The 26,961-nt window shown below is 41.0% G+C and overlaps 2 protein-coding genes across 7 annotated transcripts in view; both read left to right on the top strand.

Moving 5' to 3' along the window:
• Positions 1-12,789, top strand: part of ERCC6 (ERCC excision repair 6, chromatin remodeling factor) — a 49,458-nt gene extending 36,669 nt beyond the window's left edge. For all 6 annotated transcript variants that reach the window (XM_054204876.1, XM_054204875.1, XM_054204878.1 and 3 more), the window contains 10 exons: positions 1,108-1,203; positions 2,990-3,208; positions 3,910-4,020; positions 4,461-4,580; positions 5,658-5,752; positions 7,627-7,772; positions 7,858-8,583; positions 9,196-9,397; positions 9,740-9,818; positions 10,255-12,789. In XM_054204876.1, the coding sequence (XP_054060851.1) occupies positions 1,108-1,203; positions 2,990-3,208; positions 3,910-4,020; positions 4,461-4,580; positions 5,658-5,752; positions 7,627-7,772; positions 7,858-8,583; positions 9,196-9,397; positions 9,740-9,818; positions 10,255-10,683 (2,223 nt within the window). In that variant the 3' untranslated portion in view covers positions 10,684-12,789. The remainder of the gene's footprint in view (positions 1-1,107; positions 1,204-2,989; positions 3,209-3,909; positions 4,021-4,460; positions 4,581-5,657; positions 5,753-7,626; positions 7,773-7,857; positions 8,584-9,195; positions 9,398-9,739; positions 9,819-10,254) is intronic.
• A 6,600-nt stretch (positions 12,790-19,389) lies between these two features.
• LOC128911355 (bone morphogenetic protein 7-like) lies at positions 19,390-25,171 on the top strand. The gene is made up of 5 exons (XM_054206097.1): positions 19,390-19,678; positions 19,858-19,997; positions 20,743-20,859; positions 21,658-21,859; positions 23,523-25,171. Exons 1-5 carry the CDS (start codon positions 19,390-19,392, stop codon positions 23,969-23,971), a joined length of 1,197 nt encoding a protein of 398 aa, XP_054062072.1. The 3' UTR covers positions 23,972-25,171.
• The last annotated feature ends 1,790 nt before the right edge of the window (positions 25,172-26,961 follow it).

Genomic DNA, 26,961 nt, shown 5'->3' with positions numbered 1-26,961 from the left:
TCCTGCTGTAAAAAGGTTAATTTGGGTAGAAAATGGTAGAAAAGTACTTGATGGCAGTTGTTCATATTGCAAGCTAGCTGGATCTGTGTAAATTCTAATACATTTCCAAAAGACTAGCCTTTTGATTTAAAACTTATTTTCTCTACAAAGAAGTGGGATATTTTTTTAGGAAAGTAGAGGAGGTTGAAAAGGATTATTTAAACAAATCAAATTCCTACAAATACTCACATCTAGTAATTTTTAGATTCTTCTGCCACTCAGGTTTCAGAGCTTCAGGCTTTCTTGTCCTCTGCTTGTTTTTTTCCTTCCTGTCTCCTCCCTCTTAAATAAAAGTAGACATGCCTAGTCTTTGTAAGCCAGTGCTGAAAGGTACATAATAAATGAGTAGGCCATACTCAAATTTATGCTGTGCAGTCTAGTGATCTTTTTTTAATCAAATTTTGAATTTTTATATACTTTAAAGAGTCTGGGCTATTTACTCTTGAAGATTGCAATCATAAACCGGTTAAACAAATTTAATTTTTGTTCGTATCAATCACAGGGCATTACATAAGTTTGACTTATGGCATAATGTTGGGTGCCTTGCAGGATGTGAGGAAGTGATTTTGTTCCATTTTAGCCCATGAGACCATCTAAAAAATCATTATGTGCTCGCACTCGAAGGCTAATGACAGAACAGATTACGTGTGCTAACCTAGTTTTCCCATGAGGTTCTAAGAATTTGCATGTTGTAAGGGACTTAACAGACACAGAAAGGAAAGCATTTCCTATAAACATAGCTTTGAGAGAATGCTAACATTGCACAGTTACCTCATTAAAACTGGAAAATGGCAGCACTTTGAAAACTAAAGCAATTTGAGGGGAAAACTTAACAACGGGGAAAGGGGACAGAAAAACCCATGAAATCCATCTTAATGATTATGTTCATTCTCTAAAAAGTCAAAGTTTTTTTTATTCTAATTACTTCTATATAGTATCTTTTAACTTAGTATTTCAATATGTCAGATATCTGTGAAGCTTCACTGTAGCACATCATAAAACTTTAAAATTTACTGTATTTGAAGTTTACAGGTTGGGCTTGAGCAGTTCGTTTGTTTGTTTTGGTAGGTCCTCTTTTGCCGTTTGACAGATGAGCAGCGTCAAGTCTATCAAAATTTCATCAACTCTAAAGAAGTTTACCAGATTCTCAATGGAGACATGCAGGTTGGCATTAATTAAGGTTAATGGCAGGTAGGGTTTAATGGATAAAGTCATGGACTGACCTTCGCATTCTTCTAGCTGGATTCTGAGCAGAAAGGGAAGCAAACACGCTGATCTCAGTTCTGCTTTTGTGGATGTCTGCTTTTAACTCTCAGAAATGTTCCATGGAATATATAGGGTTAGTGATCCTTTTGTAGTGACATGACCAGATAAAAATAGGAATGGAATGGCCTTTGCAATGTGTTTGAGGTGCTGGGAACAAATTATGGCTTGTTGGATGAGCTGCTGTAGGTAACTGTATGTGTGCTTTTAATCAATTGCAAAAGTGAAGCAAAGGAAAAGAGGAATTTGTCCTGAGAGTACAGTTCAGGTATGATAACTTTGTGATGAAACAGCTGATGATTTCACAGAGTCTTAACATATAGCAGAGCAAATAGCAAGCATCCTTTTTATTGTTTAACTAGTCACTTCAACATCTTTTGCCTCCGTCCTCACAACATAAGTGTTGAAATTGCTGTGGCCAGGATGACAGCAGTAATTGAAATACAGTTTCAAATGCCTGCTGTTGCCTATCTAAAAAGTCTGCTGTTCCCTGTGACTCCTACATTGCACACATCTGGTCCATTTGACTTCTGTATGCATGCAGTGGATATTTTTGAGTCCCATTTTAGCTGCAGGATACAGATCTACTGTTAAGAGGGGAAGTAACATGTCTTGGTTATAATACCTCATTTCCTTGTCTTGTGAACTGTGAAATCCCTTCTCCCCTCAGCCCCAGTGTCTCCAGTTAATTGTATGGTCAGTACAGCCATGTATATTGCAGTGTCGTATAAAGCAGATATTGACTTTATCACTGGTTTGACTTTTTTAATTTTCCAGATCTCGCAAAGGTATAGTAGCCAATTTTTTTCAGGTGCCTAGCCATTTTAATTATCCCAATGAAAATTATTTTAAGGAGCTTGATCTTCAAGGGGTGGCTTGTACAAGACCATCTGCAGAAATTTCTCTAAGATGTTACAGCATGAGCTATCATATTTGCTAGACTTCTGAAAATTTTGAACAGTAAATGTCAATGCTTTTATTAGATGTTTTGTGATGACAGCAGTGAATCCCAACAGAAAAACAAAAACCCCACTGTAAAAACAAACCATAAATTAAGAGCAGGCTCATCCAACTTGTAGTGATAGAAGATTAAGGGATTAGGTGTTTCAAGCTAGTTCGCTTTTATGAGTGCCCATTATATCAGAAGAATAAATAACACTTGTAGTATTATTGAATTAATAACTGAACGGAACCCTTCTAACATGGCATCAAAAGTGGTAATTTTCAGCTTCATATGTTTGTTCAAATATGTTTACTCATCTGGTCTTTGTTACTGTGCATTCTGGTGGGTCTACTTGCATGGTAACTTGCTATCCTCAAGGTCTGTCTTAAGTTACCTGCTAACGTGGCGGGGGTTGGAAGGAAGGACACAATAATTTCAAGTAACAAACTTGGTGGAATTTTTCCTTTTGAGTAGGAAAAGTTTGACTATGAGTTACAGCTAGGGATTGCTTTTGCTATTGTGGAAATTGTTGCAGAATTCTCTTAACATTGTTTTTTCCCTAAAACTTTCCATGAAACAAATATTACCGTCCATTGGCTTCTCTAAAGAGCAAACCACTGTGAAAACCAAACTTCTTGATGATGACTGGATTAATCAATTGGTGTTTATTTTTCTCAACCACAACCCATATAGATACAAGTATTTGTCAAGAAAACAAAAATATTTTTCTTCTGTATTCTTTAGATTTTCTCGGGACTAGTAGCTTTGAGAAAGATTTGCAATCACCCTGACCTCTACTCTGGTGGTCCCAGGATTTTGAAGGGTGTACCGGATGCTGAAGTGGAGGAAGCAGATCAATTTGGATATTGGAAACGTTCTGGAAAAATGATAGTAGTAGAATCCTTGCTGAAAATATGGCACAAGCAAGGTCACAGAGTGTTGTTCTTTACTCAGTCAAGACAGGTAAGATCACTAATTGTTTTTAGTTTTAGTTATTACTAAAACTAAAAAAGTGCATGTGTGTGTCCCAACAAAACTTGTAATTAGAACCACCTTTTGTAGTGTCCTTTTAAGAAAATTAATATCTTATTGAAAGAAAAACCAAAATTACTAATGTCTTTGGAATAATTGGAGACCAGTTCCCAAGTTCAGTAAGTTTGATTGGAATGACGCAGCATTGCACCAGGGTTGCCTAAATTCAATATACTGGGTCAAAGCTTGTATCAGTTATACCCATATATAATACCAGGCCAAAGCAGTGATGATATATTTATTGTCCCCTACTGTGTAGTTTCAGGATAGAATTGGTAGTCAGTTTGCTCTCTCTGTTTAGTGCATGTGCACATCAAATCCTCGGGTTTGTGTGCTTTGGGCCAGCAGCACAGACAAGTGGCCTTCATTTGTTTTCCTTATGTATTCATAATTTTGTCTTGTTTCCATGGATTCCCTTAGCATGCTGCACCATTTACCTCGTTAATTCTCTTGAGACCATGGCTCTGGATTTCCCAGTTATTTTTCTGATCATTTAAGATTCACAAGTTCTTGGTCTTCATCTTGTCTGTTTGATTGGCACTGCAGTTAGTATCAGAAATTCTTATGACTTGATCAGACAGTTGCTCAGCCTTTGCGTCTGGATTTCATTAGATTTTTTTCCATCACAACAGATGCTGCAGATACTTGAAGTCTTTGTGAGAGACAGAAACTATTCCTACCTCAGGATGGATGGCACCACAACAATAGCTTCCAGACAGCCCCTTATAACAAGATATAATGAGGTGAGATGTTGCATCCCACACACTGATGCCTGTTAGTGAGTATGGTTGAGTTCTTGCATTCCCTTTTGGTCTGTTTTTAAATATACTACTTCAGGTTTGAGACACAAAGCTGGGGAGTTCAGTCAAAAGAAATCACTTTCTGAGAGGAGGAAAAAAAAGTCATCACTTTTTTCACACTTAAGTTGGGTTTTCTGCTAAGAAAAAAAGCAGTTGAAAAGGAAGGGGGGAATTCTATTGGACAACCGTAAATGAAATTTAGATCAAACTACTTCTCTTTGTCAAAAGATATATTAGGCAAACAAGGACGTGTATTCCTTCTCTTGGCTCCCTTTGCATCTTTGCAAAGCATCCTGATAATAAAAGAATCCAGGAAATAAAAAAAAAAAATTATCTTGTACTTTGTTAATTCTTGCTTTAGTAAATTTTCTCTTTTGTTATAGGACAAATCCATATTTATTTTTCTTCTAACAACTCGTGTTGGTGGCATTGGGGTTAACTTGACTGGTGCTGACCGGGTTATTATTTATGATCCTGACTGGAATCCCAGTACAGACACACAGGTGAGTTTGGTTCATTACATTCCATTTACCAGCTAAGTTGAAATAAAACTGAAGATGGAATGACATTTATCTCCTCCAATAATGTTAAAGCAGTATGTTGCTCTTCCCTAAGTTGCTGTTCCCAGCAATGGTTGCTTAGGGTGCAGTTCCACATTACGATTACTCTTGTGGCAAAGCCAATTTAAGTGGTTCCCACCACATCCCCTTTATGCTGTTATACCTTACCACTCTTCAATATTGTTGATTCATATAGTCTGTTTAGAGTGTAGGCAAGCAAACAGCTGAAGTGGCCTGGGTTTTTTTGGTTTTTTAAAATAAATAAACAAACAAACTAGATGTTTCTGAAGGGAGAGTATGGCTGTGCAGGCTCTTCAACAGGCTTGACTGTTCATGGTGCAATACAGGGTAAGAAAAGGAGAAAAAGTGTTGCTTAAATTGGCCTTGTCACTAAATAATGATACGTAGCTATGCCCTTGGAAGCTGCTGTTAAGCCAATACCTTAAAGAAGTTGTTCTTTATCTGATGGTGTGATGAGACTGGTTTATCAGATCCCTTAACAGTATATGGGGCTTACATGTTTGAGAGGGAAAAAAATTGTTTTTAATGGAAATCCGACATGCAAATCTGAGATCTGCAAGTGTGTAGTCTGGCCTAGAGTGGTCTGTTTTAGTGGTTGGTTCAAGATGAAAGCTTTCAGCTAAGAAAAAGAAGAAAAGTTCAAAGGAAAGTGTATATTAAAGCTGTATTGTGAAATAGATCCCTTTTGGAATAAGTCTATATAAATTACATATCCTAGATGTGCTGAGTTCTAATTTAGACATAATTTATTTTTTGAGATTTTTTTGCATAGATTTCTTGGTACAATTGGAAATTTGTCTTACACATGTAAACTTCCTAAATTGTTTTCCTCTTCTGCTGAGTTAGTTGTCCTAATGCTGTAGAAATGCCACAGCTATGCAACTTCTTGAACTATTTATGAAATGTCCAAACTAGGTTTGAAACGGTGGTATCGATAGCTGTCTGTCAAACATATGTCTAAGAGGCTAATGTCCAGTAACCAAAGCTTTTGTATTCCAGGCTCGGGAACGTGCTTGGAGAATAGGCCAAAAGAAACAGGTGACTGTGTATAGGCTTCTCACTGCAGGTACTATTGAAGAGAAGATATACCACAGGTCAGTCAGAACGGTCCCTTGGATACAGCCATGTGCTCAAAAAAATGTTTGTAGCACATCTGAGGTGGTGTAACAGTGACATACCTGTGCATGTACATACATGGCTTGTAACCCTCAACTGTGGCCATGACGGTCACATCACGAAAAACTGCTGAGTCTAATATTCTTCTAATATTAGACTCCCATCCATAGGGCTGTGCTGCTGCCTCTCTAGCTCCAAGACCCGCATGCCAAATATACCTCAGTAATCTGTTCCAGCAGCTGTGTCCAGCACATCCAGAATTCACTGTAAATAAGAGAGTATGAGGTATAGTCAGGAAGAAATGAGCCCCTTATTCAGAACATGAGATTCAATAAGTCTGAAATGCAAATAGAAATCAACAAGTTCTTTATATTGTCCTTAAGATATATAAGGATGTATGTGGTATGTACATCCTTTTACTACTCTGCAAACCCAATTTGATTTTATTTCCAAATCATTCCAAAGTTAGAGAATTAAGTCCCAAGAACACCCGTCATATTCACATTATTTATTCCAAAACGTAGCTAAAGCCTTAAAGTGCTTTTATTTTGAAATTAATTAAATCTTTTTATTTTGCTTTCCCATTCAGCTTTCTCAGTAGTTAGCTTCACTCACATGAATTCCAAATGAATGTACTTGGGAATCCTCTATTTAGGCATTACTCTTTAAAACTGGAATATCCTCTTTGAAAATGCAGATGAATGAAAAGCTCTAAATAATGAAATACCAGAACTTAGTAAGTGCCTTTTTTTTAATCTGTTTTACCATGTGGACACAAAGGATCCGCTGTTGGTTGGCTTGCGTCCCTCTGGTACATTTCTGTTTGAACAACACTGACCACATCAAGGAAGTGGGCTCTAAGGGTCAGGACATCAAAAATTCGTTTATTTCCAGAACAGTGCAATGGACTTTGAACTTCAAGTTGTCTTTTCTCTTTGCCTGTGTTTTACTTCCTGCAAATATGTGATCATCCTTGCAGGAAGCTATGAAGCTCAGTTAATTCTTAAAAGCTTTAAAGATGGACGCGCTACAGTAGCTGGCACCTATGTTTAAACTTAGGTTTTGCCAATTGGATTTAAAAGTAGTTTCCCTGCTTAATGCCAGTAGAGCCAAAACCATGATAAAAACACTTCTTGAGAACTGATTTCCAGTTCTATTTTGGGATGTATTTTTTGCACAGGAAAATAGTGCCTAGAACTTGCAATAAAAGCTATCTAGTACAAACATGGCACAGAAGTAGATTTACTAATAGGAGAAGACTTTGTGCGGACGAGTTCTCCCCCAAATTTGTTCCTTTCAGTCCTCTGCAGATGGGCTCTTTTTTTCCCTTCCTCTCAACCACAAGTCTGATTTCTCTTTTCAGTGGTTGTCATCCAGTCATCGCCATCAGACTGAGCCACTCTGCTGCTTTTGATTCTTCCAACCAATTGAACCATTAAAATGTTGTCGTTTTTTAACAAGCTCTTGTTTTTCTTTCAAGGAGCTTTCTGGCACTTTTATTGTAATATATGCAAGCTTTTCAGTTTTAATGGACAAAAAAAATTCTAGCTGTGAAGTTATTTATGGCTTAGTTAAAGGATTCCTCATAGGACATTTCAGGATGGTGGTTACCTGTTGTGTTATGGGGTTGTTGCAAAACAATAAATCCCTGCGTTTAACAATTTAGTTGGTTGTTTGAAAGTTACTAACTCAAGATTGTCTTTTGGAAACTTAACATCATCTTCCCACTGCTTAATTGTTCTGCAGGGTAACATTTGCACTTATACAGTCTTCTGTTTAAGTACTGTATTCAGTACTTAAACATAGCTAGACATTGTTTCATGGATAAAGTACTTTTTTTTTTCTTTTTTAGACAAATATTCAAACAGTTTTTAACAAATAGAGTGCTGAAAGACCCTAAGCAGAGGCGCTTTTTCAAATCCAATGACCTTTATGAACTCTTTACTCTGAGCAGCCCAGATGTATCTCAGGGGACAGAAACAAGTGCAATCTTTGCAGGTACACATTTTTTCCTATTTGTTTAAAAGAAAAAAAAATGTTTGAAGTGTTTGATAAATGGATACTAATTTCATTCATCCCTCAGGTACTGGTTCAGATGTTCAAGTCCCAAAACACCAATTTAAACGGAAACTTGAAAAGACACTGGATAATGACACTTCTAAGGGTGATCTCCATCTTACAGAAAGCAGCTTGCCAAAGTACAGCAAGCTATCCAATTCCTGCTCAACCACCCACGTGACAGATTCTTCTAAACCAATAGAGACAAGTGAGGGAACCAAAGGAAATTTTGAAACCTTTGACCAAAATAGCCATGCAAAAGATAATGCACAAGCAGCTACTAATGTAAGTTCGTTGAATAATAGCAAGGACGAAAGCTTGGAAAGAGCTGACAAATCTATGTCCCAGTCATTGACAGGTGAGGCAGGGTCTTCAGAGAATGCCAAATGTCTCAACGCCGTGGTGGCTGATGAAGTACATGGAGCAGATAATGCAAATGTCAAGGGAGATTTTAGCCTTACATGTGGTGCAGCTGGCTCTTGGGAAAAGCAGGTTGCTAAAACTGAAGATGGGCAACTAGATAAGAATCATTATAAATGTACCTCAAAAACAAAGCACAGGGTGGATATGCTGTCACATGAAAGCCACAAAGATAAGTCTAAAAAGAAACATCACAAAGATGCCAAATTTGAAGGAGAGCGCATTCCTCATCTAGTGAAACAGAAGCGATACAGAAAGAACAGTGAAGAGAAGGAGGAAGACTCAAAGAAAAATGATGATTACGTCTTGGAGAAACTTTTCAAAAAATCAGGTAACTATTGTTATTTGGCTGCTCAACATTATCAGACTATTTAAACAGAGGTATATAAAACTTATGCAAATGAGGGAAGGGGCAGTTCTGTTACTCTGATGGTTAGAACTACAACACAAAACGTGGTTTATCTGTTATTGTAGTGAAGCATTAAAATGGTCAATGTTGAAATGCTCCAGTTATGATTGTGCTAACTACCTCGGCACAAACATCTCGGAGACATCTGCAGCCTTCTAGAAGCACATGCAGTGTTTCTTCTGGAAATAAGGATGCAACCAGCCTTCATTTACACAGCGGTTACGCTTCTATCTGTCCTGTCCATAACAATAGAAATGATCGATTTACCCACATAATTGCCAAGTCTGTTGTGAATAATGACCTCATCAGCACACCAGAAGTGGTTTGCTGTCAAATTGATTGCTTAACTGATAGAAGAGGGTTCTCTTATTAGAAATGACTATACTGAAGTGCTGTATATAATATATAATCAACCTGAAAAAGGAAAAATGTGATTGTGGCATTCAGTTAAATGTTGAATGTTTAATTGTACAGATAACCATGTAAATTAACAGATGTTCTCCTTCACCTTTTCTTGTACCTTCTGGTTTTTAGGGGTACACAGTGTTATGAAGCATGATGCCATTATGGAAGCTTCCAGTGCAGATCATGTGCTGGTGGAAGCAGAAGCAAGCAGAGTGGCCCAGGATGCCTTAAGAGCCTTAAAAGTCTCTCGACAGCGATGTTTAGGAGCTGCTTCTGGTGTGCCGACCTGGACAGGCATGAGCGGTCTTTCAGGTGCACCATCAGGAATAAAGTAAGTTCAGTTCTCACATTGCTTTTCCAAAAATAGAAAAGTTCCTTAGGATGCTGTGGATTTATCTTTATTTGCACTTGGTATTTGCAGTAACATGTATCAAAGTGGAGTTTCATGTTTTATATTTAATATTGACGTGAAGGCATATTACAAGCTTAGGAAGTCCATTCCAAAGTGCAAAGTACAAAGAAAGCATTCTTGTTGCACAGTAGAGGAAGCGACAGTCTGGCAGAGGGCTCTTGAGAACCCTAAAACGCAAAGCCAGTCAGTGTCTTTGGCAAAACTATCCTAATCATTTTGAGAAGGATGTTTTATGGACTTACATCTTCTGTGGGTTTTTAGGAGTCGGTTTGGTCAAAAAAGAAACTCCGTGCTGCTTTCTTCACATTCCACTTGTGCATCACCTGCGAAAAAGTGCAAGGTAAGAGACCCAAGCTAACATTGCTCTTTTAATAGCTGATATATGTGAAATGTTCTGATTTATGCAACAAATCTGATTTATACTGGAGATGTGTCTCATACCCATTTGTTGTATGATTATGTAGAATTCCAGAATTTTTAGTCACACATGAATTTAATTTTTCATCTTTTGATATAGCATCTTGATGAAGTCTAATTAAATTAGTCACAAATTGCAACATGGTCTGGTTATCTGTCTCAAGACCAGCAATGCCTTTCTTTTGCTTCCTAAGTTTTAAAGTTGAGACCAGAACATGTTGCCTCTTTATTGTGTATTTCAGATGACTAGCTTCTGAGTGCTCACATTTGTTGTTTAAGTCTGAACAGCAGGCAGAATTTGTTTAACAGATTCTGTGGATCTCAAAATCCAACTTTCTCCATAGTCTGTATATTTGCAGGATGCAGATATAATGAAGAAAGAAAATGTGAAGAAGTGTAGTTCCAATGGGCATTTTGATGTAAAATCTGGAGAATCGTCATCCAGTGCACTAGACTCTTCATCTTTATTAGCTAAGATGAGGGCAAGAAACCACCTTATTTTACCACAACGGACAGGGAATGAGGGAGATGAGAATCATCAGCAAGCACCCGCCCCCGCCCCGGTTTCAACAGAATACGATGAGCTGCTCGTGGATGTGCGTAACTTCATAGCGTTCCAGGCCCGCGTGGACGGCGAGGCTAGCACTCAGGAACTACTGCACGAGTTTGAGTCCAAACTGCCTGTGGCACATTCCTGCGTCTTTAGAGAACTTCTCCGCAATCTCTGCACCTTCCACAGGAGCCCGAACGGTGAAGGTGTCTGGAGGCTAAAGCCAGAATTCCACTGACCTTTGTCAAGGGAAGGCACCTGCCTGCGTGCTCAGCCACCGCTCTCCTCTCAAAGACTTACTGTTTATCTTTTAAAACGAGGAATTATTTCATATTCATGATATAATAATTGACTTGAGCAGTCAGTGGTGCAGTGCTTGTTGCAGGCTCAGAGCTAACTTTATTTCTGATTTACACTATTTATATGGAAGTGCCATCTACCTCATAGATGAAACAATACAAAATATCAGCACCTTTTATTTAAAAGAAATCTTAGTGTAAATGGGATGAAGAATACATACTGACTTTTTATTGCAATAAGAACCATGGGTGTTGCTGTGGGTTGTAAGACTTTTATTTGATTTCTGTGAAATTTGGAGAACTTCTTCCTCAATTTCCTGTATGTTACTTGAATGGTCATGGGGCACACAGTGTACCATCAAAAAAGAAAAAAAAAAAAAAAAGAGGAGGAGATGGTAGTGGTCAGCCTGAGAGATTCACTTGTACCGAAAAGTGCATCAAAATCATTGTATGACACTTCCTTCAGTAGTGAGAATTTTGCTTTAAAGTTGGTGCTTTTGTTGTTGCCAGCATCTAGCATATGCAGTGTATCTTACATCACTACTTAACTGGGGAAATAATTCTACTGCCACAGAGGTTTAATCACAAAAAAAAAGAAAGCCTGGCAGGATATTGAGAGGAATGACAGTTGATATTTATGGAAAACTTATTATATTATGGAAAACCCATTTACACCGTAATCATGAATTCGGTTACAGTCCCATACACCACTGGCAATTGCTTGGTACGGTATTTCTTAGCACTGAGGTGACAGTAGTTGTTATGTTTGTCACAGGTTGTGGACTGAAAATTGAAATCCCATGAAATGTTCATGGATCTCACTGTAATTCATGTCAAAAGCTTTCCAGTTCCCTGTTAGCACTTAAAATGTTATACCTTGACAAAGGCTGAGTGTTAGTTGGTCAGAGGGGGAATGGTTTGACTGTATTTTCCTAAATGTGATCTTACACGTGAGTCACAGGTTATATCTGCTCTGCAGATAGGGAAAATCTCAGTCTTCCTGACAGTCAGACAACTTCCAATATCCATTTCCTTCCAAGGAAGGAAGGATTGGATTATTTGTAGCAAACCCAAGCGCTACATTGGCTCTGTCGTCAAGGTACTAGCTTGCTACATAAGGAAATCTTAAGGGGGAAAAATGGATACATTTTGAGAAGAAAACCAGGTTCTTGCAGCAACATTAAATTACTGTATGGCTTAAACTAGGAACAGTTAAATATGCCTAATGTCCTTCCTATCCCTAAGCTATTGAGAAAAGGGAAAGCTGAGCTACTTTTAGGGTTTTGTTCAGTGTGAAAGTATCTTGTTTACTTCAAATGACAGTACAACTATTGAAAGATGAATGGTGAAGCAAAAGTACAAACTGTTACTTTGTTCTTGTAAAGAACGTCTTTAAGATACTTCCAATGGCTTTTTCTCTTGTTTGCTCAGTGCTAAAGGATCTGTAGAGATTTGCAAAAAGCGGTGCCTCGCTGTTTCAATAACTGCTCGGTTGGCTTTTTGCAGACTGGAGTTGGAGAGGGCAGATAGCCCAAGAATCTACTTCTTTTCCTCATGGCATTTGAAGGTGGGACTGTTCCACCATTTCCTGACATCTGTTTTTCTGATGCCATTTATATTCACTTACATTCCCTCTTTCAGGAGAAAGATGAAACCAAGGATCTAGGCTGCAATTACAGAACACTTCAAAAACTGTAAATCTGTTGATATGACTTAAAATGGATCAGTAAAAGAGTAAAAACAAACCAATTTTTCTGTTCTCTTCAAAGCTACAGAGAATTTTAATTGGGTTTGGGTGTCATGCCCCCATGCGTTCCTGTGCCCCAGGAACAGACCAGGAGTTCAGCTCTCAGCAAAGCTGCTGCTGTCACCTTAGCTGTCCGTTGTGGCCTCCTGTTTTATTTATGACTTCCAATCCTAAAGACATAGTTCCTATACTAAGGAAAGTTCGCAACTTCGCACTGATCTGTTAATGTAAATGGACTTGCATGTGCTTTTTATAAATCCTTGGCTTTTATGGACTTATTAAAAAAGCAAAACCGAAAGTCTGTTCTAAAAGTCTTCTTTGGGGGCGGGGGGAAGAATGGGGTGAGGGAGCGATATTTTCTTGTATCATATGGCTCTGACTAAACGATTTATATTATCAAGTACACTTCTGTTCTTCATACAACTACAAATTATGCATCTTAGCAACTAGATTTTTTTACAGTACTAGCTTTTGTTTAAAAGAGTGAATGAATGTTAGTATAATACTAAAAAAAAAAAAAATTTTAAAGCATTTAATCTCAAAAGTGTATGTGATTAAAGGTCTACAGGCTGATTTATCAGTAAAAGTCCTGGAATATAATACAGCTGCTATGCATTTTAAAGTAGAAGAGCTATTTCAGAATAATCCTACTTTTATTCCATAGTGTTATCCGATTTTTTGTTTAACTTTACCTGTGTAAAGTGAATTCCTTTCACATCTTCAAAGAATATCTAAAACAATTCCTGACTAATGATATTGCATACTCAAATATGTTTACCATTAAATAGCTTATAGATACGTAATACTCTTAAAACCTTGTATTTTAGTCTTCTCAGTTTCCAAGTATTCAATGCTGCAGTTGGTCAGTTGGTAGTTGCTACTTTATTTGTTTGTGATTCCAAAAATCACTCATGTGGGATGCTTGTGTGTTTTTAATTTGTTTTCTCACCTCAGTAAAAAGGGGATAAAGAATGATCAAAACACAGATGTTAATTTAGGAATCAAGTTGAAAAAAAAAATCATTAAATCTTACTAAGGAAAGACATTTCAGCATGAAACTGAGTATAGTCTTTAAATTTTAAAAAAAAAAAAAGTATACTGCAAGGAACTACTGAAAATTTCTTTCTGTAAAGATGCTAAAAGCTGAGCACCATGCTACTCCAGAAATGTCGTGCCAGTGTAGATGATGTGACCTGCTACCCACACAGCTCAGCAGACAAATGCTGTTGAACAAAAATCTAGAAAGGTAAATAGCAAAAACTTGTATTGGTCTGTGTTTGGGGCTATGTACAGTGTTTGGGTAAAACATGCTGCACTGGTGTTTTAACAGCAGAAGTTAAAACTTATCGTAATTGTTCCTTCTGGTTTCAAACTATATTTGTAAAGAGGGAGGTAAAAAAACCCTCTTGCTTTGTCTATTAAGATGTTTCCCCCCATCCTGTCCTCCTTTTACATTCTTGCAGGTGTTTATTCTCCTGTGTTCATCCTTTTGCTGAACACGTAAGTCTTGTATAGCCAACTCGCTCACCTCTGGTAGAACTAAACTCTAACCTAGAGAAAAGAGACTCTGCTAAAGGTTGTAGGTGTTTGACTCTTCTGAACAATAACGACCTGCCACAAAAGAAATGTTAGCAAGGTGCTGAATGGATAGATTGATAGAAATGACGATTAAAAATGAGAGTATTTTTAAATCCATAACTTCATATTGTGGCTCAGCCTCTTCTCAAAGGGCTACACCATGTGGAGAATTGAGTCTACTACAGCTAATAAATGTTGTCCTCCCAAGTAAAGCTGTAGAGAATTGAGCTTTCATATCTGTAAGTTTTGGCTTCAGATGATAGTCACCTATAGACAGTCGTACTCAAGTCATAAGGTCGATTTTGCTTTTGATTCCAAGGTTGCTAAACTTGGCTAATTTTGACTGTCTTCTACTAGTGCAATTCTCTGCCTTACAAGAAGCTGCAACTGAAAGGACAAGACTTTCAAAAGGACTTGATGGGATTTTTGTTGTTCATAAAGTCCTGCAGCACTTCCCTTTGAGCTACTGAGTCATTAGGACTAAGAAGCTTCCAGTTCCTCAGCTGTTGTAAATGCAGCTCCACTGACATGGATGGGCTGATGCTGCTTCCTCGAGGACCTAGCCTTCATCAGAGCCAAAACGCGTGTTATCTGGGATGCTGCACGTACGTGATTGAAACAGCTGCAGAATGTTAGCCTTTCTCCAGTTTCTGTGTGTTTATTGACACTGCTGTACAGACAGGACAGTTAGAGGTGAGTTGCGTTCCTGAAGAGGGATACCTGTTGTACACAGGTTTTTGGTTGATTTTTACAAAGAATGATCTTGTGAGCTCCGTTTTTCTCTGAACTCCAGTTACAATGTGAGAGGTACTTTTCAAAGCACACGGAGATAGGTGATGGCAATGATTTTAGAAGCCATCTGAAGAGACCTTTGTGTGTTGATTCCCCAGTTAAATTTATGTATAAAGTGCATTTGGTTATATTGATGTTAGTCTGCAATTGAATCAGGGCTTTTTTCCTTATCTACCAATTAACTCTGTTTGATAGTGAATGAATACTGCCAGGACTCATAATGCCCCATCACTAGTGTGTAAGGAAAAAGCTCTTCACAGAGGGAGAACATTTTGCCTTCGCTAAGACTGAGCAGAAACACAAAATATGTTCCATAAACAATGATACTACTGTGTAACAGTGTGAAAATGAGAGGAGAATCTTCTTCACAGCATCAGGCGGGGAGGGAGGAAATTTTGCAGTAGATTTTCAAATGTTACACATTGAGATCTATCAAAAAAAAGTCCACATATAATGATATACCATCAGTGACAAAGATATCTAGGCAGGCATCGCATAACTAGAAAAAGCTGTGGGGAAGTTATTGCTACAGGATGTATCCTTCAAGGAAAGCTGTCACTGGAAGCAGTAATTTAAGCAATTAATTTGACAAAACAGTCTTACAGAAAACAGTAACTTGACTAATGTTCTTTCAAAAGGGTAATGCTTTTCTCCAACATGAAATAGTTTTATTTTTAGAAGAAGGAACTGGGTAGATGAATAATAAAATTTGTGAGATAATACTTGCATTTTTTTTGTATACTGCTCTGATCGCTACGTCTAGTAACAACAGTTTAAGCAGTTTTGTCACTTGGAGGAAGGAGGTGTTGAGGAACACCAAGGATATCTTGGTGGTTCAGCAAGGAAGGACAATGCAGTGTCTCCTGTGCTGGTGGTGGCTGTGGTTTCTCAAATGATACATAAAGATGATGAAAAGACTCGATGTGGAGAGAACCCCGTAGCAGTTTTATCCAAACTTGGCTTACTCCTAGTGTATGGCGAAGTAATTACCTAAACCATGAGGAAAAATTAGGAAGGAATTAAGTTAGGTAGCGTAGTCACTGAGATGGCTTAAAATGTGGAGTAATCTACCTGTTTGGTCTTTTAGGAGCAGGGAGATCTGGATTCTCCTGGGTGACTTTGGACATGGTACTATACTGCCTGCTGCATTGGTTTCCCCATCTGATGGGTGCGCCTTTTGGGGAAGGCAAGAAATCTTTCAAGTCCTTTGGAAGTGCTTCAGGAAATGACAGCACAGTACAAAAAAGTCCTAGTTGGGAAAAGAGAGGTAATATGGCATCTTATTGTCTAGCTCATTAATTCAGCAACTGTAGTTCACACAAAACTATCATACAAAATTGCTAAGAGTACAGTTTTTTGAAGGGCTTGGGTAGGGCACATGCCTTGGAGTCAGGATGTGCTGGCAGCACTTGGGAGTTTATCTCCTCTGGGAGAGGTATTTATATATTAGATACATGGTAAAAACACTCTCTGCTACTTAGGGCCATTTATAATTTCCCTGTTCCAACATTCAAGCTAAATGCTGAATATACGCTTACTAACTCAGTGGCTCTCTCCATCCACCCGGCCCTCAAGGGATTGCTATTCTAGGCGCTGGGGTGACGTCAACACTCCGACTTCACGCAGCATGGCTGATGTAGTACAGTCCCGTTCCTTCAGCTGAGACTTAGAAGCTGAAGCTTTTCTTAGTAATTTTTGGTTTTACTGCCTCTACTGTCATTACAAGTAAAGAGAAGTCTGACATCTTTCACACAAAGGCCATTCCTCTTTTCTTTCTTAAATGGGTGTAAGACAGCTGCTGTGAAGTAAGTGAAATACCCTGTGTTCTTGCTTCCTGCCTGCAAAAGCCAGTGAAGGCTGCGGTGCATCGTTGTTGTGTTCAGGGAGCAGAAAACTACTCTTCCCCGCCTCCCGCGGAAAAAGAGATGTGTTTTAGGTCACTAAACTAACTAGGAACTACAGAACCTGCACAGAGAGTGTACAAAGTGTCAGGCAGCTGTGTTGAGAAAGAAGCAACTTCCAGCCTGCTCTATCCACTAGTTCCTTATTTTTTGCGCTAATGTGAAATTAACGGGAGAAGGGAGAGCGTATGCTGAGCCGAGCTCTTCGTTTCTGAATGGCAGGGTTGGACTTGCATTTAAGTCCAAACTTGCTAAGGTTCTGAAATGGACAATGAAAGCTCCCAAGTAAATGTTGCTCTGCCCGGTAATGATAGCATGTGATAAACACGCCTTTTCAATATTGCTGTCTCATATTAATTGTAATGTCATCAAAGATGATGTGGCAGTCCACATGATAAATCCCACCATTCTTACATGTAAGCTATACCTGAACGCTTGACGATTTTGAACTCTTCAGATCCTCCAAGCTGTTTATGCAGTCACTTGAGAGAGGGAGAAGGAAAAGCAATGCCAATGCTGAACTCTTTAGAGAATCCACCTGAAATTTTAAGTTGTTAACGATCTATCATATCTCCCTACAGATTCCCTGCTTTTCCTGTGCTCCCAAAGCCACACTGCTCACAACATGTAAGTTGAGAGAACCTTTTTTTATTGTACAGATCAGGGAGGTTGAAGCCTTGCACTAATTGCAAACCAGTACGTAGTATCATCAGTGGAGCTATGACCAACTCCTGCATAAGGCTTACATAAGTGGTGAGTCACGCAGTCTTACGAAAGAATAGGGAGTGAGGCTTTCATTATGTTGTTTGCCTAACCAGAAATATGAAAATAAAAGAACACAGCACTCAGTGGGTTACGTTTGGCTAACTGTAGGCTGGAATTTCTGCAGTTGCACTACTACGATGGAGGCATTTCATTGTTTGTGGTCCCAGCTTATATTAAACAGAGAGGATTTTTTCATAAATCTTTGCCTCTAGGGCAGAGTTAAGGTTGTTTGGGAACCCTAGCTTTGTGTTTCCAGACATTAATGTCTGGAAGCAGCACCATGGGAGTAGAAATGGAGGTATATGCCTAGGGAGGATACTAGGAGTAAATGAAGAGGCCCAAGGGCAGGGTAGGGTTTGTGAGGATAAGCATGCAAAGAAGCAGTGGAGTGGAAGCAAAGCTTTTAGGATGACTGAAAAACAGTCTAGTGATGATTTCTCATATTTTACTAGTCCCTTTCCATGCTCTCAGGCAGGTAGTTGAATGGGTATTACTTTATCTAGCGCTGCTGTCAGCCATGGGCTGAGATACCACAGCCCTTAGAAGACAACTGGAGAGCTTTATGTGCAGGAATGGCGCTCTTTACACCGGTCTGAATCACCCATCACTGCTACCCATTTTCCTCCGTCAGTCCTCTGCAGCTCATGTGGCAAACTGAATCAGCAAGCTTGTCTTCTGGGGGAAAAAAAAACATAGCAATAATTAACCAATTTTTTTTCAAACATGTGGCTACACTAGCTGAAGGCTGGAATGAGTGACAGTAAAGGAGGAGTCTGGAGCTGAAGAGCCATGTGGCCAAGTACCCTAGGAACTTCAGCTTTAGCACAGCAAAAGGTGAGTGCCTGCTGTATCAGAGCTGTTTGAACAATCCAGATTAAACCTTTTTGGTTTTTTTTTTTCTTCAAATGGATAATTTGGGAGCGTGTGGAACTGTATGGTCTTTGTCGCCACCTCATTCCCCGATGGGCCCACATGCTTGCTCAGTGCAAGTGCTCCTGCCTAACGCAGCGTGCCGAAGCAGAGGAGACAGAGATGTTTCTATCTGCCCCACAACCCACCTCCCTTTGCTTTCCTGCCTGGAAAGGCAACACGTGGCCCTGTGGCACAACCAGAATAGGCACTGCTGCGTGAACCGTCAGGAACATAGAACTGCTCCTCAGTAAGCTGCCAGACTGCCTTAAAAAGGACTAGTATGCAGGATGCTTAGGGGTTGGGTTGGTTTGGGTATTTTTTTGGGGGGGGGGGGGGGGGGGGGGGGGAGGTGGAACTCCCTTCACCAACCAAAGGCGGGGGGGAAGGCAAATTACTTAAAGCTGCTTTGGGAATTATTTAAGCCTTTAAAATGGCTTTTCAGAAGGCGTGTGCCTCCCCACATCCCTAACGATGTCGAAGCCCTGCTGCCCTGCCGTGGCGGAATCCCGGCCTGTCCCTAAACCCCGACCCCGGGCAGCCGCGGGGCCGGCGCTAGAGACGGCGGTACCGGTGGGTACCCGGGGCCCCTCCGGGGATCTGCAGTGCCCATATCAAAGCCTTTTTTAGTAAAGAATGAGATTTTCACAGGCGCGCTTTTCTTTGCAGAGACTTGGGCTTCCCCTTTCACCGGCAGCCGCTCCCCCGGCCCGCTGATGTTAACGAACCGAGCGGCGATGCCCCATTGAGCCTTTATGGGGCCTTAATGGCCCGGGCGAGGCGCGGCCGCCCGCCCCCGGGGGAAGCGGCCATCAGGGCTGGCTGGGCTCCTTGCCCCGCTCACTCGCCTCGCCGCCCTCAGCCTCAGCGGGCCGGGGCCGGCGGAAGGGCCGCTGCCTCCTCACCCCGCTGCGGCCACCCGAGGCGGCCTTCCCGAGCCAGCGCCGCCGGCCATGGCGGCCCGCCGGCTGTGGCCGTGGCTAGGCCTGGCCTGGCTGCTGAGCCTGCCGGCGGCCGGCGGCCTGCCCCTGGCCCCCGGCCCGCGGGACGAGGTGCTGGCGGCGGCCATGCAGCGGCTGCGGGAGGTCTTCGACATCGAGGAGCTGCCGCCCGACGTCCTGCCCCGCAAGAAGCCGCCACAGTTCATGGTGGATCTCTTCAACAAGGTGGCCGACGCCAACGGCATCACCCGCGCCCCGGGGCTGCTGGAGGGCGACGTGGTCCGCAGCTTCGAGGACCGAGGTGGGCCTGGGGCGGGGCCGGGGGGCGGCGGGGGCCCAGCCGTGAGGTGAAACCCCCGCTGCGGGTCCCCTGCCCCGCCGTGAGCAGGCCCGGCGGCGGCTGTGGGAGAGGCGGGGGCCGGGGTTGTTTTGTGGGGGTCCTGCGTTGTCACTAAGGGGGAAGGGGGTGTCTCTTTCCAGTTGTCATGGACCAGTACCACTTCTATTTCGACATCAGCGCCATGGAGAAGGGCGAGCAGATGCTGAAAGCCGAGTTCAGGGTCTTCAAGCTGAAGAGGACACACCGGTGTAGAAGGGCTGACATGAAACACTTTTGCAAAGTAAGTGGGGAAGTAAGCTGTCAGTTATAACATTTACTTGTGCTTTACGTTGTTAGTAATACTGAAAATGAGGAGTGCAACCGCTTACCACAAACCTGCTTTACTTTTATTTTCATTTGATGGTCGGCCTCAGTTGTTCTTTGCCTCCAGCGTGCAAAGAAGTAGGCGCAAGGTTTTGGCTGTCCTTTGCACATATGGCAGTGCGCTATCCCTAAAGACGGCTCCGTCAGACCTCTCTCAAGCCATACCGTGCTTTTCTGGGGTTTGAAACGTTTTGAAACTTAAATCGAAATTTGTCTGCTTGAGCCACTCAAAAAAAAAAAAAAATAGCGATTTGGGATCCGTAGGAAAATCGTGCAGGTGAGGACTCTGATGTCAGTTGTACCTGTTCCTTTGGCAAAAGGCAGGATCAGACTTTTTGCAAACCTAAAAGTAAAGCTGTGGAGGAACGGAAGACTCCCACAGTATCAGATGTTCAAAAGAGAAAGAAAAAGGATGATCAGGATATTTTTCTATAGTATCAAACAGCCCAGTATCCTGCCTCTGAACACATCTAGAAATAGGTGTATGTACTGATACTTGTTTTTCCCTTAAACCGCCCCAAACCAACTTTTTTGCTTGGTCTGGAATGGTAGTACAGTTTTCCAGCTATGATGTGTCAGAAATATTCATAATCTTCATTCTCCTTGTTTTGCTGGAACAATTGTTTTCATTCTTATTGTTTTGTTGCATTGTTCTCATCAAGGTGGAAGTGTATGAGCTCTTGGAGAGTGGAAGTAAGATACAAAAAAAGCATCTCATTGCATCAAGATTATTGTCCCTGTACACAGAAGGCTGGGAAGTATTCAATGTCACACAGACGGTAAGCAGAGAATTCTGACTTCATTGTAATTCTAAATCTCCATTTAACTTCCTCTGTAGACTTCTTTATTTGTTAGTTTCAAGATTTGTTTTGTAGATACCCTTAAACTATAGCGGTAAGTGAATGCCTTTCCATAGCAAAAAAAAAAACCCGAAAGTGGTTTAAAACATACATTTTCCTGGGTTTAAATCTCTATTCTCAGACTGTTTTTCATTGCCAACGCTTTATAATCAGTCTGAACAGCATGCTTGGATGATTGGCTGAGTTCCGTCTTAGGTCATGATAGCTCTGCTTGAGAATGGCCTGGCCTTATCTGTTAGTCTGTGATTATAACAATTAGATAAAGTAAATTTGCTTGATTGCGAGTTAATTTCTTCAAATGCCATGTTTGTTAGATTTAAATGAGTTTTAATGTTATGGAAAGTCTGGAGAGTTCATGTTGTTCTGTTATTAAGATTGCTATGAAAAATAAATTCCTGGATGAAATCAGAGAGGATATGTTTTAATGTTAATTTTAATTCCTAGACTCATCTATTCACTCGTAGATTCTCTGAAATTAATTATCTTCCTGTAAAAGTAGCTTTGGGGAATGCATATGGTTTTTTGTATTTTTAAATGTTGAATTACTGGTTTAAATATTAAGCTCAATTGAGTCTCAGCTATACAGTTAGCTCACTTCTGTTCTTACGCTCTCATAGCTTGTTGCCCGTTCCCTTTTCCTAATAAAAACATTGCTTAATCATAATGCTGTAATAAGAATATCGAAACGATATTTTTTCATTTCCCTTTCGTTACCAGGTTTCCAAGTGGGTTGGAAACAGCAGCTCCAACCATGGCTTTTTGATAACTACCACACATGTATTCAACAATAGAATTGAGCACAACCTGGTTAAGTTTGCTAAGAGCCAGGGTGCTTTGCAGGAGAGTAGAAATGCTCTCCTTGTCCTCTTCACCAACAGTAACAAACGGAGGTCTTCCAGCTTTGTACCCTCTTCCACAAGTAAGTTTGTTCTGATGTAGAATATGAACTCCCTGTTCATTTTCTGTTATCTTCTGCTGCCTCATGTATACCTCATCTCAGTATTTACTTGCAGTGTTGAAGAGTTTTGAAGTTCGTCTGTGTCGCTTATCAGAATTTCATTCGATAGTTCTTGCTAGTAAGTCACCCACCATCTTAAGTTGCTTCTCCCCTCAAAAAAACAGTGTTTGTAGGAAATATTCAGGAAGCCTAGGGTGGGATCTGGTATATTTTGTTTGTAAGCGAGTGGGAGTTCTATTTTTTTTTAGTTACTGTTTATATTATTTTTGTGGTGGTGAAGTTTGCATGAAAATTGTAGATTAGGTTTAGGCTAAAAAAACTCAGTGACCTGGAAAACTTGGTGAAAATGCTGGTAAAGCAACTGTAAGTAGAGTTATTAAGCACAGCTTTCAAGAGTGGAAGAGGTTGTTAAATAAGCAATTTAAACCTCTCTGTCCTTGGCTTGGTTTTTAAGCACCTATTTAACTTCAATGACTAATTAGCATTGTGACTAAAGGCTGCTTTCATCAAAGACAACGCCCTCATCCCTTAAATTACAAAACACAGTGTTTTACCTCTCCCACTGGTCTTCCAGTAAAACCAACTGAGGCTGGATTTTAGAGCCTGATAAATGCAAAGAGCAAAAGCTGCGAGAAGGGGCAAAAATTATTCTGTTTTGGCTTTGCAGGGTTTTCAGGTAAACGATTGCATTTGCACATTAGAAAGAAACGAGGTAGGACTTGCACCAATATTAAGAAGTAGGTGGTGAAATTGATTAAAAACAAAAATAAGGCTGGCCTGTTTATTTTTGTTTTCCAAGGAAAACTTTTATAGTGAAATCCTGCATCCCAATTTAATGAGCATCAAGCTCCGTATGGGATGCTGTGCCAGGACTGAGAAATCAATACCCTTTTCTCCATGAAGAAACTCCTTAGACCCCCCTGTTTTTTGTGGTCAGTGAATCTGCGCAGTTTGTCCTTCTACCAGCCTGTATATCAGTGGTTTTCAGCCTCTCTACATGGATCTTAAGGTCTCCATGGACATTTATTAAGGCTTCTCAGAAGGTACTTTGAAAGCAAACCTATTGTCAGTAAGCTTCATTTTCTAGCAGAATTCCATAAACCTGGTGGTAATTTTTTCAGATCGAAAAATTGAAAAATATTTTTAAAAATATTGCTTTATAGGAGCACTGTCTGTTTTGCAAGTGTATGGGTAGAGTTCCTGCGAGGAGAATACTGGAGAGAGAAAAAGTCTGTGATCTCCACGCTCTGTTAGCACTGCTCAGCTTGATCTGTGTTGTAGGAGTGGCCGTGTAAAGGTTGTTAAAACCATTCCGACCAGATCCAGCTCTGAAAAGGGCCTGTGGAGTTCACAGAATGTATTTAGTATATCATTGAGCTTTTCCTTTGTATTTCTTCTGAGTTTGGGACACAAAATGAAACACAAGATGTGGCAGTTTTTGAAATATGGCTGAAATAGCAATTGAAAACACACACACCCCTTTTGGTACTTTCACAGTTGAATGTAATTTTTAAATCTATCCTGAAGACTTAGATGAAAATTTATGGAATAGGCTTTTGTGCAGAATACTGTAGTTGGGAAATTAATTTATTTTCGGAAAGATTAACACGCAGCTTCCTTTCAGAACTGGAGATGAACTCTGCCAAAAATGATGCTTCACGTGTGCCTCGTGAAACTCGGATCACGGAAAGCAGCAACGCAGGCATGAGCAGGAGACCCCGAGCTGCTGCAGTCCCTTCTGCCAAAAGCCAGGTAACAGCCTGTCATCGAAGGGAGCTCTACGTTGACTTCCGTGCTATTGGCTGGTCAGGATGGATAATTTACCCGAGTGGATACAATGCATTTTATTGCAGAGGATCCTGTGTCTTCCCCTTGGGAGAAAGTCTAAATGCAACAAACCATGCTACAGTTCAGTCCATAGTCCATACCCTTAAACTGTCTGAAGATGTCAGCACGCCCTGCTGTGTGCCAGATGAACTGAAGTCCCTCAATCTTCTCTACTTTGATGACAAAGAGAATGTGGTCCTTAAAAATTACAAAGACATGGTGGCAACAAGGTGTGGTTGTCATTAGGGGGACCCCTTTTACCTTTTTTTGTCTGCAGTTGGCTTGCACCTGGATTCAGTTCCCCATTTGCCATTACCAATGGAAATGGCATTTTAGATTGCAGATCAGGAGAGTCAGAAGTTCATCTGTGCTTCAGATCCTTCTCCTCTCATCATGGCTGTGTGGAAAGGTGTTTAAGGATGGCTTTCGAAGAGCCACGGGCTTCTGGAGGGTATGCTGATCTGCATGGAGAGTTCTTTGAGAGCCTGTACACCAGAGGAAACCATTAAAAACAGGAACTTGCTATGTGAAGGAGTTAAAACACTCTAAGATGAGTGTTCAAATTAAGGTCTTGTTCTGTATATTGAGGCACAGAATTTCCTATGATTTAACAGGCATGGTATCCTGCCTCAATCCAGGACGGGGTGCAGGTCTCTCAGTTTTGACTGCATGATCCAGTGGGGATGTACACTCCTACATAGAGCTTTCAGCATAAGTGTTTGCCCAGAGCTAATCTCAAGAGGCCTCTACCATCTGCAGCTCGTGCATTACCTGGAAATGCACTTATCGCACCAGTTCATGCAGAGACCTCCTTGTAAGTCCGCCTGGGGCTTGCTGGCCGATCTGAGGGAGCACATAGGTCAGCATTTGTCTGGAAACCAGGAATCTTCGCTTCAGACTCAGGGCTGCCACCTCTGTATGATCAAGCATCAACTGGTCCTCTTTGTAAAATCATTCTCTTCCACCGTGGTCTGCTGGTGGCTGTTGGGCAGTGTGTCAGCAGAGAATTTATACAGGGGCTGTTCAATGGGATCCTAAGCTTGGGTCAGAATCCCCATAGTTTGGCAGGATGAAAAAAGACTGCAAAGCTTTGGACGTCTGTGAGAACATGCTGGATGCTGACCTGGTCCTGTATCTGAGGCAAGTTTGATGGAAGGTACGTCACTGATTCCCTTCCATTCCTTCTTGAAGAACAGGACATAGACTTGCAAGGGGCGCCCTGACCCCCGTTAATGCAGGCAATCAGCCCATTGCAGTTCCTCAGTCAACTCACTGAGTTGTAACTTGAACCTGGTTAGGTTTCTTGTCTCCATGAATCATGGAAGGAGGTAGACTTCTCACAGAACGTGACATCTCCCATGGGTAGAATGGAGAATCTTTTTCGTCCAATGAGATTAAAAAAAAAAAAAAGGTATTTATGTACATGTTTTTCTTCCTGTAAATACTGATGTGTGTAATAAATTTATTTTATTTAAAACCCAAACACTTGGAGTATATTAACTTAATCTGTAATATAAAATGTTAATTTTCAAATAAATGTAACGTAACATTGGTATGGTTTTTGGTGTTGTATTTGAATGTCATGAATCGAATACTTTTCCAGGAGAGAGGATGTTGCCGATGGCTTCAGTGGGCACTCTATCAAGTCCTCTGACTCCATGTCAAGGAGTATAATGGATGATCAGAATAAATGTGTTTACCTTCAGGGAGGATCCAGTAATTATTCCTGAAGCGAAACTTGCATCGAAGCTTCTTGTAACTCTCACTTGAGTTGGGCACAGAGACTAAAGCCCTTCAGGTTTGTCACATGCAGCGTTTATAACAAAGTCTACCTCATGGAGGTCCTGAACTTAACATACCTGAGATGACTTCCATTTTCTTTGTGTCTGAGACCTTATTTTCATGTATGTTGTAGTATCTTGGGATGCCTTCATTAAAATTCCACTAAGTGAGAAAGCCAGGACAAAAGAAATACTGTTATTTGCAGATACAATGTATGGATGAGAAGGCTGGGCCCCGTATGTGTAGGCCAGGCTTGCGCTTGGAACTACAGCCGGGGATGGGTGGAGTAGAGGAGACTGGGTAAGACAAGGATTTAGGAAGAAAGGGTGGCATGCATGGGTCGGTGTGCTGAGAAGGGCGTTCTCCTGCCTGGATGTTTCTCTGTGTCCTGGTTTGAGGTAAAACAACCGATTTTCTGTTCAGTAATTTTACTTTACAGCTAAGCCTCTTCTAACTAACCGAACTCTTTGCAATTAACAGCACATTGTGGAGACACTGTTTGCTTTCAGGGTGGTAAGACCTGATTGTTCTAATTTATGCCAAGGAACAGTATCCAGAGAGGCTCTTGCTTATGCTTGTTGCTATAACAACTAAGGTCAGCAAACTTTTGTTATTTGCCCCGTTGGAGGATTGGAAACAGAAAAGCGCAGAGGGGTCACACCTGTGGGGAGGAGCGGACAGGGCAGGTGACCCAAAACTGACCCACAGGGTATTGCATCCCATCTGCCTCATGCTCAGTATAAAAGCTGAGGGATCACAGGGTCAACTCTTTCTTCAATGGCTGACGTCTGAGGAGGACTCTGTCCATTCGTCTGCCTTTGATCCTGATCTGTGCGTTCCTGAATCCAGTTCCCATCCATCGCAGAGTCCAGCCTGGGACTTTCCTGGTGCCTGCCAGTGGACGTGGTCATCATCCTGTGTGCTCAATACTGGTTTTGTATATTGTATATATTTCATTACTTTCCTTTTTATTATTTTGTTAATATTTTTATTAGTTTAGTTTCTTCTAAGCTCATGAGTCTCTCTCTCTCTCTTCCTCCTCTCCTTGGAGCGGGAGGTGGGGGAGAGCATCTGTTGTTCGCCTCAGTGGCCAGTCTGTCCCAAACCACCGCACTCTGGAAGGTTGCAGAGGCTGCTGTAAGTATCAGCAGAGCTGCGACTTTCCCATGTTGGAACAGCTCCAAGAGCAGGTCTTGCTGCTGGGAGCAGCAGTTAAGGCAAAGGAGCTGGTGCTCAATCCAGGCTGGAACAGGCAGCGGAGCGTTCAGGAAGCTCATGTCTGTTAGGGACAAAAGGCTTGATTCCCCCTAGCCAGGGAAACAGGCTCTGGTGGGGCTCCTGTATTTCCATCCAGCAGACCACGTGTCGAACTGGTGGTGTGTGAGTTACACACGTGGAGGCACAGGGACTACAAAAGTGTTCGTCCTTTCTGCAGAACAGCCCACCATCAGCCA

This window comes from Rissa tridactyla, chromosome 6 (genome assembly GCF_028500815.1).
Source record: "Rissa tridactyla isolate bRisTri1 chromosome 6, bRisTri1.patW.cur.20221130, whole genome shotgun sequence".
Classification (NCBI taxonomy): Eukaryota; Metazoa; Chordata; class Aves; order Charadriiformes; family Laridae; genus Rissa; species Rissa tridactyla.
Note: the sequence above shows the minus strand (reverse complement) of the source record. Positions and strands in the feature narration are given on the sequence as shown.

Excerpts from the sequence above, each read along its gene's own strand:
- LOC128911355 (XM_054206097.1), top strand. The coding sequence starts at position 19,390 with ATGGCGGCCCGCCGGCTGTGGCCGTGGCTAGGCCTGGCCTGGCTGCTG. Across the intron at positions 19,998-20,742 it reads ACATGAAACACTTTTGCAAA|GTGGAAGTGTATGAGCTCTT; the intron begins GTAAGTGGGGAA and ends GTTCTCATCAAG. Across the intron at positions 21,860-23,522 it reads CTTTGTACCCTCTTCCACAA|AACTGGAGATGAACTCTGCC; the intron begins GTAAGTTTGTTC and ends GCTTCCTTTCAG.